Here is a 15924-nt window from a genome sequence, read left to right on the forward strand (position 1 = left end):
ATACAGCAGTGAGTAAAACAAAGTCACTGCTCTTATGGAGCTTGCATTCTAGTGGTGAGATGAAAACCACAAATGAATGAACAAATAGATATGTCAGATAGTGATCAATGCTATGAGGAATAAGAAAAGCAAGGCCAGGCAATAGAGAATTATGATAGTGAGTGTGCATATAGAATCAGAAAAGCCATTTCTGATGAATATCTGACCAGACTTGAGGCCACAAGTCATGAGAAATATGTGGGGGAAGATGATTCTGTGCCACATGAATAGCAAGTACAGAGTCTTGGACAAAAGGATGTGTCTGCTGTTTTTGAGGAGCAACACAAACGTCAGTGTAGGTGAAGTGGAGTGAGAGAGGGAGAGAGTAGTAGAAAATGAGGTCAGAAATGTGATCTGGAATAACGTAATATAGGGCCTTGAGGAACATAGTGAGGACTTGGATTTTATGCCAAATACAAAGATCTTGGATGATTTGGACATGTGACATGATCTAATTTGCATTTTTACAGATAATTCTGTTCAGGACCTCATGGCTATGTGAAAACTAGATAGTAGTGAATAGCAACTTATGTTGGACTGTTGATGGTGGGAGTGATGAGAAGTGATCAGATTCTAGATATATTTTTAAGGTCAACCCAACAAAGTAGATATACACTTTTGAATATTCAGCATAAAGAGATCTAAAGGCCATGTGATTGGGTATGTCAACCTGTGGTTCTAAACTCTGTGTCATCCAATGCCCAAATATTTATAATGTTCCTTTACTGTCCTATAATGAAATGCATCAATAATGTAAACTATGTTCACATATCACTAATAGAAAACAATAAAATGCTCTAATTGTTATACAAATGAAGGAAGGTAACTTATAATAACACAATTTCAAAATGTAAATATTCAAGTGCAATACTTGTCAAATCTTTCTTCTGTACATATAATAACTACAAATGAAGATACGTGCTGGGTGTTGTATTGGCAACTCAAATACCCTACGTGCATGAAGGATGTTGTCATCAGTAATAGTAATTTTCTAAAATGGTAGGAAACTCTTGGTAAAGATCCAAACAAAACAAGCATCAATCCATCCTTGGTTTACAAAACTTAAATTCTTGAAAAATTCAGTGAATACTAAAATGGTACAATACATATTTTGTGTTTATATATACACAAACTCAGATAATTATAAGCATGGGTATATGCTACATGAATATCCGGCAGGGATGTTTAGAAGGTTGCAGGATATTGAGTATTTTATTATTTGTTTTGCATGACTATCTTGCATATTTCAGAGTGTCTAGCATCTTGCAATGTCAGCATGCCCCCTACGTATGTGACAACTATAAGTGTCCCCCAACCCCAAATTTTCCAAATGCCTTAGACTGGAGCAATAGCGTGCCCATTTAGAAATACTTGTGTGGCTAAAGGGGAAAGGTCTGGTGGCTGAGCTCTGGGGCATATTATAGAAATTAAGAAGAGGAGGATCCAGCAAGAAGACTGAGAAGGAATGGTAAGAAAGTAGGAGAACCACGGCAGACTGAGATCCTGGAGGCTATTAGGAACATCTTCCAAGGAAGGAATAGTCATTAGGGTAAAATGATGTGACTGGCTATATTAAGGACAGAGTGTACACTGATTAAATCTATAAATGTTAACACATTTATTTTACTTTAGAGCATCATTTTTCTCTTCCTGCTATGGTGTCTTAATGTGCCTATTGTTTGACTTCCATTAGGGGTTAATTAATGAAGAGTGCATTTTGAGTGCTACAGCTTTACATGGGGATTGCAACAATAGTGCTTCGAATTGTCTTTATAGAAGGATTTTTGTATTGTCATTTGCCATCACTACCTACCTTTTTTAAAAAACCCAAACTACTTTTTGAAAAACAATAGCTTAATTTAATGTATTGTGCTTCCTCATGACCTCAATTACTTTTGAATTTTGAAGTAAAACATAATTTGTGTGTAATGAACAGAATACTGAATATACCGATTTCTCTTAATTTATATTAAGACTTTATTTACATTATTGATTCTATATGTGTACTATCAGATAATTGCCAAATAAGAATACTTAAAAACTTCCTAAAATTTTTGTAGAGTGACTCACTTTTTAAAACAAATTGTTCATTTTATGGCATACTGGATTGAAAGACATATATTATAATTGGATATTTAAATTTAACAGAATAACATTGATTTTTTTTTTACTTTAAAATATGGTCATTTGATTTTTCAGTCCCTTTGATCCTTTTAAAACACATTTTTATCACCTTTATAATCATTTGATATTTCAAATGGATTGGAGCAAATTAATAAGTACATTGAAATGATTACTTTGGAAATTATTTACTGGAAAAATAACAGGATTTTTTCAACCTTAGTGTTTCAGATGACATGTAATGATGTTTGGTTGTTTGATAATTTTTGTCTCTTTAATTGTAGGTCTCTGTGGAAGAATTAGAATGGAGTATTAGTGTGAAAATAGCTAAAGAAGCAGTAATGAATATAAATAAACCCCAAAGCATTTTTAAGCCTACAAATGGATTTCTAGAAACCAAAGTATACTTTGCAGCATTACCTCGGAAAATGGAAAATGCACTTATTAGACCGGTAATGATCCAAGCTAATATTATTCATCATGGATGAATTCCTTTTGTCTGTAATAGATTTGAAGATGTATTTTTCTGAGAGTCAAAAGAAGTTATTTTATTAACTTCTATGACAACCAATTGTGACATACCAATTGTGACAACTTGAATTGAACATGTGAAAATAACATTAGCCACCCTCGATACTATATTAAGGAAATAAGAAAATGTGTGTAGTATTTTTGAGCTCATTTAAATCCCCAGGATTTCTCATGGAGAAGTAGATTTTTAAAAATTCTCAAGCATCAATTTAGTGTTGACATAATAGTCCATACTTAACCATTAAGCATATAAAAATACCTATATTTGAATCTAAAAATACATTATTTTGTAGAAGTCAGTCAAAGAACTTTCTTAGGTCTATTTTAGGACTTAAATTTGGGTGATAAAAATAGTACATGAGGTGTAACTTTTTTCTTTTTAAGAAATTTTTGCGGGAATATAGCAGTAGCCTGTCATAAATTGAAGTTAGATATAATAGATGATCTTCTAAATATGGTATTTGTCCAATAACTTGGAATAGGTTTCATGAAGTAGACTCATCATTGTCCTTGAAGAGTTTAAAAATTTTATCTGAAGTCATGGACCTGCCAATTATATCCATCTTTCACTCACGACAATTCAGTTACCTTCACTGAAATGATTTCTGCAATATAATATAAAACCTGAATTAGTTAACCCATGTCAGAGTGAATATACCTGTCCTTTGAAATTGATAAATCAAAACATTTTAACAGTAAAATAAATTATTCAAAAAGTATTTATGAAATGACTACTTCATTTCTTCCATCTGGCTGGATGCTTTGGTGAGGCTCAAGAATGCAAGCTCTTTAGTTGCTGAAGAGGCTTTGAGTTTGATGGTGAGACAAACCTATGTGGTAAATGCAATTAAAGAAAAAAATGGAAAGCTGTGTAGAGCCCAGGGTCACAGTTAGAAGCATATATGGAACTTGAGAGCAGAAAAGTTATCTCTGAATGACATAAAAGAGATAGGTAGGGCCTGAGGTGTTAAAAATTATTAGGATCCTAGGGGAGACCTGTGATGGCATACACTCAGTTTTACTGAAAAAGACTGTCTATCTGAAGGACACTTTGAAAAGAAAAATTTATATAAAATTAGAAATATTTTAAATATTTTAAAATGTCATAAAAAATATTTTTCCTCTAAACAAAAACATATATTAAGCCGCTATCAGTCTGACTTGTTTAAATTAAAAATGCACTCTTGAACTATATTTTATTTTGTTAGATTAATCCTCGTCTGGATGGATGTATACGAGGCTGGAATTTGATGAATCAAGGAGCTTCAGGAGTAGAGGAAATTATTCAAGAGAAACAAAATAAGCATTGCTTTGTCTCTGTGGAGAAGGGTTCCTACTTTCCTGGTTCTGGAGTGGCTCAATTTAACATAGATTATAGTAAGTGATTTCCCGTTTTATCTCTTCTCATTAATGACTAAATTTATTCATTGACAAACAGCAATGATTCCTATGTGTACCTACTTCATGCCATGCATAGTGTTAGGCTTATTCATACTGTTATAAGTTTTTTATAAAAATTTCCCCATATAGTGGAGGGAAAAAATACTTGAATATACTTATGTTATTATTTAAAGATTATTGACATATAGCCTGATTAACTTGGTGTAAATTCTACTGACCTATTATAAGGTTCAACAATTTCTCAGTTGTATTGAGTCTACTGATTAATGCATCAAAAGAATTCATCGTCATTTCTATCATTTCCATTTGATCCTTTCTTAAAATTTCCACCTCTTGAAATCTGTCATCTATTCATACATGTTGTCCACCTTTTTTCCAACTAAGGCTTCAACATATTACTCATAATTATTTTAAATTCCCTGATACTGTGTTTCCCCAAAAATAAGACCTAGCCGGACAATCAACTCTAATGCATCTTTTGGAGCAAAAATTAATATAAGACCCGGTCTTATTTTACTGTAATATAAGACTGGGTCTTATAATCTAATCTAATCTAATCCAATCTAATCTAATCTAATCTAATCTAATCTAATCTAATCTAATATAATATAATATAATATGGGGTCTTATATTAATTTTTGCTCCAAAAGATGCATTAGAGCTGATTCTTCGGCTAGGTATGTCTTATTTTTGGGGAAACATGGTAATTCCAACAAGCCTGGTCATGTTGATTATTTGTCTCTTGACTATGTGTTTTTTTCCTTTCTTCCTTCTGTATCACATAATTTTTGTTTTAAAGGTGGGCATCTTATGTAGAATAGTAGAGACTGAGATAAATAATATTTAGATCTGGAAATGAGCATACCTCTGCTTCTGCTGGGCCCTTAATGAGGCGTGTTGAATCAATCTTGTCAAGAACTGAGCAGCTTAGGTTTTGTTGTTTCTATAACTACTCTTTAAATTCCTTTAATATTACCTCATGTTTAGTTAGGGTCGCAGCTGGTTTGCCTGAGGGTTTTTTTATAGCTGATCCATCCTCAACTTTAGGTATTCCCTTTATGATATGCATTAAGAAAGTATCTCTTCATGGACTTGTCTCACCCAGCAGAGTGTTTTTACTTGTTCCTTGACATTTGCAGGCATATTAGAGGGGTCTGGGAATTGAGGGCAGGGGCAGGAGAGCATTCTCTATTGTTCTTGTATAGGTTCAGTCTTAGGTGAGTGTTATATTCCTGGGTCTCAAGATGTGAACTTTACATTGTCTCTCTCCCCCCCGACACCAGCAGAGGAGATATCTAATAGTTAGGACTCAAGATGGGTCTTCACATATGTTCTGATGGTGACACGTTTGCTACCTTTTCCCCAATGCTTTAAGTCTTTTGTTGCAGAGAGGAGACAGAGAAGCATCTGGGTGAGACTTCGTCCCTTTCCTTCATGTTGCTGCTCCTCTCCTCAGACCTGCGCTAGGAAAGAGGCTTTCTCTAATCTCTTTCTCTGCCCCTAGTTTTTCTCTTGAGTACCCATAAGGTCCGTGAAGAAGAGCCTGTGAATGGGTATGAATTTCTCACGTGTCTTCAGTTCCCAGGAGTTCTATACTCTCACACCAGCTCCCACTAGGACTTTAGAAAGTTGTTAAAATTTTTACCTAAATTCTTCTTATCAAATTGTATAGTGTCTGGTGGCTGCCTTGGGTAAGAGAGTACTCTCATCCTGTCTCTCCTTGGAAGCACCTGTTCTTTAGGTTTCTAGTTAGTTGCTCTGAAATCTCAGTTCTTTGATAGTCCAAGAAAAGTTGTGATTATGTAGATAATTGGGCTCTTGATATTGTAAGGGTGGGAGCAGTGGTCTTTCTAGTTTTCTACAGCCTAAGTGGACTTACAAAACTGATCCCAGGTTTTTACCTTTCCACATAATATTTCCATGGATATCCTTGGACATACATCCCTGTACCTTTATGTAATTGATTCTGTAGGACAGAATCTTAGAAGGTTTCTCTCAGAATTCATGCCTGTATATAATTCTTAACTGTTTTGTCAGATTCTCTTCCAAAGATGTTTTATTAATTTATACTACCAACAGAATAAGTAAGTTAATGCTTGTGACTTGTTTCCAATCAATTGAAAAAGTAAATCTTATATATAGTTTTAAATATTATTATTCCAGTTTCTACTGAAGTTGAATGTCTCTTCATATGGTATATCTTACTTATTTTATTGGGTTCTTTGTCTTTTTTTTTTTCTTTCAGAAGTGTTTTTTGAACTACTAAAGGTTTGCCTTATAAATTTAGTGTGAATCTAATATCTCTGCTTTAAGAAAAAATTACATTTTAAATGTGTGTATTTTCAGTCTAAACAAAGTATTACTACAATTTTAAGAAAGAACCTTACACTAGTACTTTCTGTTTTTCTAACATAAATTAACATAATATCTTTAACTTTAGCTCTGTTCTGTATATGAATAATTTTTTAAAAAATGTTTAAATGGGTTGATGATTAAATACAGGCAAATAATTGACCCATGTTAATTTACTGAAAGGAAAAAAAAATCTCAGAATAAAATAAAAGTAAGAATTATATTGTGTCTGAAAAATTAGTTTCATTAGTAATTAGTTTTTCATGGATAATTTAAAGGATCTACTTTTAAATTTGTATTTAATATTACATTATGATTCCTGTTTATTTGCATATTTTTCAGCTTGACTTTGTTAATGTAGTAAATTTACTTATTTCAAAATAATTATATATAATATATATTTTTATCTTGGGTGTGAATTAGAGAATTTTAATGGAAAATGCAGTAGCATTAGATATGGCTAAATGGGAGAACATCTTGCCAAAGGAAAATTATTTTCTCTGTTCACATTCACCCTTTCAAAGCCTCCAAGTGGTATTTGAACTATTATTATATATTATTTTATATTAACTGAGGGAGACTTAATTCAGATTGTGAACTAATATTTTAAGGAATCAAACTGTTTTTAGAAACATTAATTCAACAAATATTTGTTGAGTGACTACTATGGAAAAGTAATGGTAGAGAACAGTAGCTATGATAGATAGTAAACCTAGTGATTGAGAAAAAGAATGTTAGGAATTGTGACAAGAGAATCACAAAGAAGAGTTTCTATTCAAATGTCAGAGTTAACTGCTGACTTCAGAGTTTTTCTCTATTATCAAACTACCCAACTCCCTTATTATATAAATCATATTTTTCTTTCTCACTGCTCTAACCCTACCCCTTTGTGGATGAGGAGTGGTGAGGTGGTGGTGGCAGCTATACTCAAATTTTCCCTCAGAAACATTACAGTAAATTTGTTGAACTTTCTTCTAAATGTGTACTATAAAATATGACTACTCTGAGAGTTGATGAAAGGCAGAAGGAAGAGCTGTTAAAGAGCAAACATGGAAAACTTGTAATAATCCTAAGGACCACAATCCAGAATTCTATTCTAGGAAGAATGGAAGGATGGGGCTCCATTTAAGTGTCTCCCACGTTAAATTTTTTTCTTTTGTTTTGTTTTGCCTAGGTTATATAGATCATTGAGAAAGGACAACTAAAATCTCTAGTATTACACGTATTACACAAAAATGGCTTAGAGTATTAATAAGAGTGTAATAATTCCTTTGAGTACATTGATCCTGCTTCTGTTTCATTGCTTAAACAGATAATATATCCAATCCTGAGGCTTGGCAAGTAAATGTGACCTTGAATATTCGCCCATCCACAGGCACTGGTGTTATATTTGCCTTGATTTCTAATAACACAGTGCCCTTTGCCTTGTCTTTGGTGGATTCCACCTCTGAAAAGCTTCAGGTAACTTTATTCTAAACCTTTATGATCCTTGGTTGTTGTTGTATCTGTAAAATGGATATAATGTATTTACCTCAAAGTGCTATTTTGAAGATTGAATGAGATAACTGATGTAAAGTATTTGATACAATCTCTAGTACATCACTAAGGACTTAATAAATGTCCATTATTGTTACTTTTTTACTGGCTTATTTCCAGCAAAATGGTCTGAACCAAGAGGTAAGGGGAGAAATTGAAAAAACCTATTGCATCTAGAGATAAAATTAAGCACTCACACACAGGCTGCTTGTCGCCTTCCCAGAGTACATAGGGATCCCTCCTTGTTCACAGTGCTTGAGGTATCATGGGAGGTATTAACACAATAGAAGTGAGTCTGACTACAATCCATTCTCAGATATTCAGTGCTGAATTATAATGTTGTGTGCTTTCTGGCACACTGATTCTTTTCTTCCATTGGTAAATTAGGTAAGACTATAGAAAACGAAAACAAGTCCACTTGGCTTCTTGCTGGCAATTCTGATTTGAAATTAGGAGGAAGAACAGGGAAATAAACAAAAAACAAAAATACCTCTTGGATAAATGAAAACATGAACATTATCAGAAGATCTGTGTTATTCAGCCTTCCATTAGAGACAGATAGTTCTGTCCATGTGTCATCAGCAGTGGATTCCAAGTTACAGCAAGAAACTTCTTTGTGCCAGGGCTGGCTTAGATGCTCTCTGCAGCTTTGGGAAAGAGACATATAATTGAATAATGCCTGTAGTAATAAAAAGGGGTGCTGTTTGCAACTTAAAGGGTGATTTGGAGGAGTTTCTGGTGGTTAATCATAAGCAACCTAAAAGATTCTGCTGAGTTTTTATCTCCAGTCTATACCACAGCAGGTTACTTCATGTGGATGTCAGCTTTTGGTTTGTTTGTTTTGTTTTCTAAAACAAAATGGGATTCCTATCTTTAACACTATGTTCATGGAGTGGAGATTAACACATGCCATGTCTTTGATATTTATTTTATCTTATTGTGTTTGTCTCCATGGCTCCCTTTTATTTGCATGTCAGATTGCTTTCTCAAGCTTTGTGTACACTGTTTTGTAACATTATTCCACATACTACTGACCATTATGGAACATTTTCTCAGCGGACCATCTTTAAGTCTTAATGAGTTCAAGAATATGGAATGTATAACAGAATAGCAGATTTTCTCAGATAACCTGTATTTGTGAAGTACAAGCTTCAGTTAATTTAGATTTCTTAGTTTTGATTTTATTTTCCCTCTTATGTTAAACATTTCCTCCACACACATACAGGTTGTATGCATAGATCACTCTCAACAAATTGAGTAATTTTGTGCATCAGCTGTTTGAAAAGTTCACCCAAATGAATACATTTTATTTTTTTGCTAATCTTCTCATAAATATTCTGTAATTTACTGCTGGTGATCCTTGGTTTTCCTCTCTTGGCGCTTCTTCATTCACTTTGTCCCAACTCTATAGGATTGCTTGGGCGGCACAAAAGTCCTTTCAGTCTTGCTGGAATGTGCTTACTAAAGCACTTCAAAGTTTCTAAGTCTTTTCCCCAACAAAGAGTAATTCAACTCCTTCCTTTTTCATATACATATTTTGAAGTTAAGAAGGCTTATAAACAGAAAAAATATTGCTTAAGACACTATTTTAGGTTCCCATTGTTGGTACAACTCTGTTGGTTATTGAATTTTCAGAAGCCACTCACCATACATTTATATCTTAGCTAAACCTGAAGCTTGTTAAACTAATGCATATCCTAAAATTATGATTATGATAATAATTAGTTTTTATTTTTTTCATTGAAACTTGGAGGTGCTGTCATACATTATTCCCCTCATTGAAATTCAGTTTTTGAATTTGAAAAGCTCAAAGTCACTCTTATGTGGCATTATTAGTACCTGCTTGTATTGAGTCTTCGCTTATTCTTCAGGATATCCTGGTATCTTTTGAAAGTACGGTAATATCTCGGATAGAAGCCGTAAACCTGTGTCCCGGTGAACAATACCATGTGGAACTCAGAGTCAACAGAAAATACTTGGAGGTGTCAACTCCACTTCAAAAAGATAGCATCTACTCTGAAGACCATCAAAGACAATTTGCCATCTTGGACAAAGCAATGGAAGGAACAGTGGTCACTTACCTGGGTGGCCTTCCAGGTGTCTTTATTTTTTCTTCAGTTTTATAAAGTATATTTTTAATCGAATTGATGTTATTTTAAATATGTAACTTTAGTAAACGGGCATCAGAGGGAAGATAACATTTCAGTATTCATTACTCTTTTCTTGAGGGCTTGTATTGACATTTTATTGGTTTATTATTTTTATTTTTTTATGGTGAACTGAAACCAAATTTTGCTTCATTTGACTATCCTAACCAGAAAAAAATGTACTATTTCATTTTATCCTTTTAATAATTTTATGAATTCAATATTGATTCTTCAATTCATCTATCAAACACCCAATATTTCTTATGAACCTACGTCCAGGCACTAGGGAAATAGTAATTAACAAGCAGAGGAGATCCCTGCTGTTATGGCTTTTACAATCTAGTGGCAGGGACAGATGTTAAACAAGGGATTAGGAAAATATAAAAAAAAAATAATTAAAATTGTCATAACTTCTATGAAGGAAAAGTATGAGTTGCTTTTAAAGCCTGAAAATGGGGACTTGTTCCTGTCTAGTTATAGGGGCCAGAAGCAAGCTCTCTGAAGAAGAGACTAGATATAAATCTGATATTGGAAGGATTAAATGAATTTAACCAGGTGGTGAGGATGGGTATTGGCATTAGTATTCAAGTAAAATGGTTCCTGTGTGGGGAAAATGGGAAGGGGTTGACACACTTGAGGAATATATAGAAATCAGTGTGGTGAAAGCATATTGAGCAGGGGGGATGGCTGTTCAGGATGAGGCTGTGAACTTTGTGGGGGTTGGGAGTAGGAGGTTTGTAGACCTTGTTCAGGGTCCTGAGTCTTATTTTACGAGCCATGAAAATCATTTAAAAAGTTTTAGGCAAGGAAGTCGTGAATCAGTATTGCAGTTTAAAAAATCCACCATGTATAATGGATGGAGATGGACCGGTAGGTGGAAAAAGTGGATGAGATGAGTTGGGGACTCCTGAAGTGGTCCAGATGGAGAAGCAGCATTAATAACAGCAGCAACCCTATACTACCATCAATTGGTGCATAGTAAACAGTCTGGGAAGTGTTCAGAGTGCTTCAAATATATCAACTCATTGAATTTTCAAAATTGTCCAGTGAGGTGGATGCTATTAGTGTCCCTGTTCTACAGATGAGGGAGCTGCTGGCCTCAGGTGATGGCAGTGGAGATGGTATATAGTAAACAGATTGGAAATGTATATGAGAAACAAAATTAATAGGATTTAACAATTGAAAGGCAGGTATAGGATATCTTAAGGAATCTGTCATGGGCATTAGCATGGTGGAGATTTCATTTACCAAGATGGGGAAAAATGGAGGAAAAGCAGGTTTATCTTTAATTTAATATTGGAAAATATGAAATTGGCATAAACATTTTACTTTAAATGACAAAAAATTGATGGAGACATTTCTTTAAAAGAATTTTCAGGTTATTCACATGGGGAGAATTCTGAGTTTGATGTCTGGATTTGTTGTAACCTTCATTATATCACTTTAACTGATCAGAGACTTCATTTCCTATATAGGGAATTTTTATCTGGGTTTTTGGGGAATAGTACTAAATAGGCTACAAAAATTTAGATAGGTAGATAGACAAACATAGATGAGTTAGTATGACTTATTATTAGGAAGTTAGTTAAGTTAGCTTGAATTAATTAATTTAAATATTAGGAATTATAATTTTATTTGAATGCAATTTTATGCAATCAAACAATGAAAGAGTTCAAAGAAGTGAAACTATGAAAATGTCAGTGGTTCCAGGACTTTGACCACAGCACTAAGGACTGACTTCAGGTAAGATGGTTTTAGAAAAAGTGTGAGGAAAAATTAAGGGGAACCTTAAATTGAGATATTGAAAGTATAAACTATGAGATGAATAAATTATAATTGATACGCAAAATAGGCATGTTATAAATGAAAAATCAGGGGAAATTGATGATTCTGCGGTTTTTAAATAATAGGGGCATAATCTATGATACTCAGCCAGACTTTAAAGGGCTTCTTAAAAAATGCTATCAGCCCACAGAAAAGTGTGGACTTTATTCATGTATTGTCAACTTAGAGGGAGAAAATTTAAAGTCTGTATAATTTTGCATAAGATACTGAGGAAGAATAAGGGCTGAAGAATATCCATTGGGAATTAAAATTCATGGAGAAGAGATGACAAAAAAAGAGAAAGCAATAGAGAGATGGATGTTCTTAAGATGAACCATAGTTCTTAGGAATCTAAGGGTTTACCTAAGTATTAACTTTGATAAAGAGAATCAAAGTGTAGAAAGGTCCAAAGGCCATAAACTATTCACTGAAGCACTATTAAAATTGTTATTTTTAGAACACCGAACATTACATAAAAATGAATTCCCCATCATGACCTGTCATTGTATGCTCAGCAGGAAATTATTTCTTTGGAAACATATAGAAATTTGATTTTATTCCAGTAATAATAAAAGTGATATTTATTATGGCATTTAAAAAAGATTTCCAAGTAGCTATAATTTAGAGTTGAAAAAAATTATTTAACAATGCTTTAACTGTTGGTTAAATTTAAAGAGATGATAATGAAGTAGAACATAATACGTAAGAATATGCTTTTTTCTACTCTTCTTTACATGTGTTTACCTTAAGTTTGGATAGAACCGATTGTGTTTATGAAATCAAGGGAACTCATGGATGCTGAATTTGGTGCCAAGCACAATCCTTTATATACATAGGCATCTCTTAATATAAATTTATTAAATAGAATTCCATTATTAACTTTTCCTTTAGGACTGGAATTTGATTGGAACTGGGAGGTCTGAATAATTCCTCTAACTGTAAGCAAATGCAATGCTAAAAGTCTTGGGCTAATATTTTAATATTCTGTTTTCACAGATGTTCCATTCAGTGCAACACCAGTGAATGCCTTTTATAATGGCTGCATGGAAGTGAAAGTTAACGGTGTAGAGTTGGATCTGGATGAAGCCGTTTCTAAACATAATGACATTAGAGCTCACTCATGTCCATCAGTTTTGAAAAACAACATGAATACTTAAGACATCTTTTCTTTGCTGATAACATCTTTTTTCCTGGGTGTAATTATACTTGTGTTTCTATAATAATTGAAGGGTTTTACTTATGATGTGCAGATCTTGATTATTTTGTGGTCCTTTGACCTAGGAATTTTAAAAAGGTCCTTTTTCAAGAAAACAAGATTTTCTGGTGATATAAATTTCATTAAAACATTCTTACTTCTGTTGCTGTCTAGAAATTAAATAATGAAACACAGAGAAAATTTGAATTTGAATTTTTTGCTACAAATGATATTTCTTCATTTTTATGTTTGTAAAAGTCAAATTCAATTTTGTCATCATAAACTAGTGTTTAAATATCTGTTTTTTCTCAGAAGGCAAGGCAGTAAACCCAAACAAAAGTTAATGTGACTAAGTACTATTGATCATAGCAGGTACTATTTTATGTGTTTTTGTTTTTTCCTAACAAAGGCAGAAGAAGACAGTGGCCTATTAATTTGAATTGAGCAGAAGGCCTTAAAGCTTTATTCCAAAACAATTCCTCAGGGGGACCAGCGTTGGCTTCATCTTTTTTTCACATGGCTTCACATTTGAAATAGTAGTTTTACTGAATTAAGAAAAACAAGTGGTACACATTTTCATGACAATAGCACAGGAAATCTTGCCGATTAGTAATTGAACTCCAAGAGGATGAGATACTAGATTGTGTTGGGTTATGTGTGGAAAGCTGGAAAGGGGACATTCCTTAAATTTGGCTGTGTGGATCACATAAGCTCTAGATTAGAAAAGGCAGAACCTAATGATGGAAAGAATGAATAAGGTGGAAGTTCATAATTTTCTCTGAACTCAACTTTAATTTCCAGAGTAAGTTGTCAGAATGTGATTATTGAAGGACAAAAGGAAGTATGAAAACTGGAACAGACTTTAATCAAAGGAGAACTACAGAGGGACATAGTTAAAATTGTGTCTTTGTAATATTGTGTCTTTGATGTAGGAGGTAAGATTGCCACATACTTGCTGGTCATGCATTTCAAGTGGCAGTTTTATCACTCCTCAGCCGACCGTTCACATTAGGCATATATCAGATGTTTCACTGAGTTTTAGAAAATAAATTTTTTTCCACTATAGATATTTTATGTTATGTAAAACATAATAAATTGGTTTGTATTTTAAAAATGTGTATGACTAATGTCTATATTCTATCAAATCTTTTCATAGAACATAAAATTACATAACATACATGTAACTCTACATGAAGCATGGTTGTTCTTTAGTTGAATATTTGATGAATTATTATGGCTGTTACACCCCAGCTCATAAAGAGAAGAAAAGCAAAAGTAACATGTATTGAGTATTTGACTCGTGACAGAAATTGTGCTAGATCATCTCCCAATAATTTATCTCCCAATTACCACCATGTACTGTGGGTGATGAATTTCAGCAAGAAACTACTGATAATTATGTGGATATAAAAAAGCAAGGAAGTAGAAAAACTGGACGTATATAAAGAGGAAAAATAAATAAATGAAGGAAGGAAGGAAGGAAAGAAAGAAAGGAAAAGGAAGGAAGGAAGGAAGGAAAAAATGAAGTTTTGAGGGGGAGAAGCTCTCTGATTCTCATTTAGTAATATCCAAATACGCTCAGCTATAGGGATCAATTACACATTTCTCATCAGAAATAAAATACTTTCCAACATGCAGTAATCTTCATAGAGGCTCTGGCGACTCATTTATAAATGTCATCTATCTTTCAGATGAGCTCACATGTGGCTTAGAGGTGGTGGGGGTGGGGGAGGTGTCTAAACCTGAAGCTAAGAATCTTTCATTTGATCTTTGATCTTGATCTTTGCCAAGAGATATAGATTCCTACTTTTAAAGGGTTGTTAGAAAACAGTGGTTTCTTGAAGGCCAAGAAACATATTTGGTGCTATTTGAGCTTTGTGTCATGAGAAAATCCAAGTGACAGGTTCATTACAGAGTCCCTTAGAACTTACTATTTTCAGAGATAGGTTACGGATCAGTAGAAATAATGGTTAATTTGTGAGAACAGTTATTTACCTCAGTTCCCCTGTCTGATATTGTAATTGTAGTCTCATTCCCCATGATTCTTATAAAGTATTTCCAATTTTCGTTTCATTTTGGAACTGGCATTATTGCTGGAGACAGGACTATTTTTATATATTTGTTTAACTATTGCCTTGTTTCTTTTGAAAATCTCTTATGCCTTCAGTCTCTGTGGTTAGTACAGAAGACTGCAATATTTGAAATGATTTTGTTTCGGATTTCTTGATATTGCTATCGATATAGTGTTGGGAGAAGACAGGGTCACTTAGATCCTCTAAGGACAAGTGTGAGAAATTTCTAATTCATTCATTCCTCAACAGGTATTATGGAGAACCTCCTCTGTGTCTGTAGACACTTGTGTGGTAGAATGTCTGAAGAGCAAAGCCTCACTGAATAGGAAGTGACACTAACGTCAGCCTATGGGAGGCCTCTGACTCCTGTCCTTGGAGTTACAAAGCAGGTTCTTTCAGGTTGTACTAAAAAATTAAAGCAATACAACTTTTGATCATTGATCCCGTATTAGCTTGTTCCCTGCAGACGGGACTGATTTGACAGTGATCTTACGCATGGGTTACTTGCTATACCAGGCTTCAAGCTTTCACAGAGAATTTATATTTGAAAAGTGGATCTTCCCCAAAGAAAAAGGCATTGGTCAGAGGTTCATCCAGTGATGCACTCGGGTCCAGTGGCAGCTCGTGGCTGTCTTGTGTTCATGTGTACAGAGTGTGAAGGTGAAGGGCAGTGACATGGATCAGCATCCGATAAGGATGGTTTTTT

At 33.8% G+C, this 15924-nt stretch overlaps 1 protein-coding gene across 2 annotated transcripts in view; it reads left to right on the plus strand.

Moving 5' to 3' along the window:
- PROS1 (protein S) overlaps nucleotides 1-14262 on the plus strand; it is a 68615-nt gene extending 54353 nt beyond the window's left edge. For both annotated transcript variants that reach the window (XM_019755543.2, XM_074333221.1), the window contains 5 exons: nucleotides 2445-2612; nucleotides 3900-4068; nucleotides 7757-7905; nucleotides 9852-10077; nucleotides 12948-14262. In XM_019755543.2, coding sequence (XP_019611102.2) covers nucleotides 2445-2612; nucleotides 3900-4068; nucleotides 7757-7905; nucleotides 9852-10077; nucleotides 12948-13108 — 873 coding nt within the window. In that variant the 3' untranslated portion in view covers nucleotides 13109-14262. The remainder of the gene's footprint in view (nucleotides 1-2444; nucleotides 2613-3899; nucleotides 4069-7756; nucleotides 7906-9851; nucleotides 10078-12947) is intronic.
- The last annotated feature ends 1662 nt before the right edge of the window (nucleotides 14263-15924 follow it).

This window comes from Rhinolophus sinicus, linkage group LG01 (assembly GCF_036562045.2).
Source record: "Rhinolophus sinicus isolate RSC01 linkage group LG01, ASM3656204v1, whole genome shotgun sequence".
In the NCBI taxonomy this organism is placed as follows: Eukaryota; Metazoa; Chordata; class Mammalia; order Chiroptera; family Rhinolophidae; genus Rhinolophus; species Rhinolophus sinicus.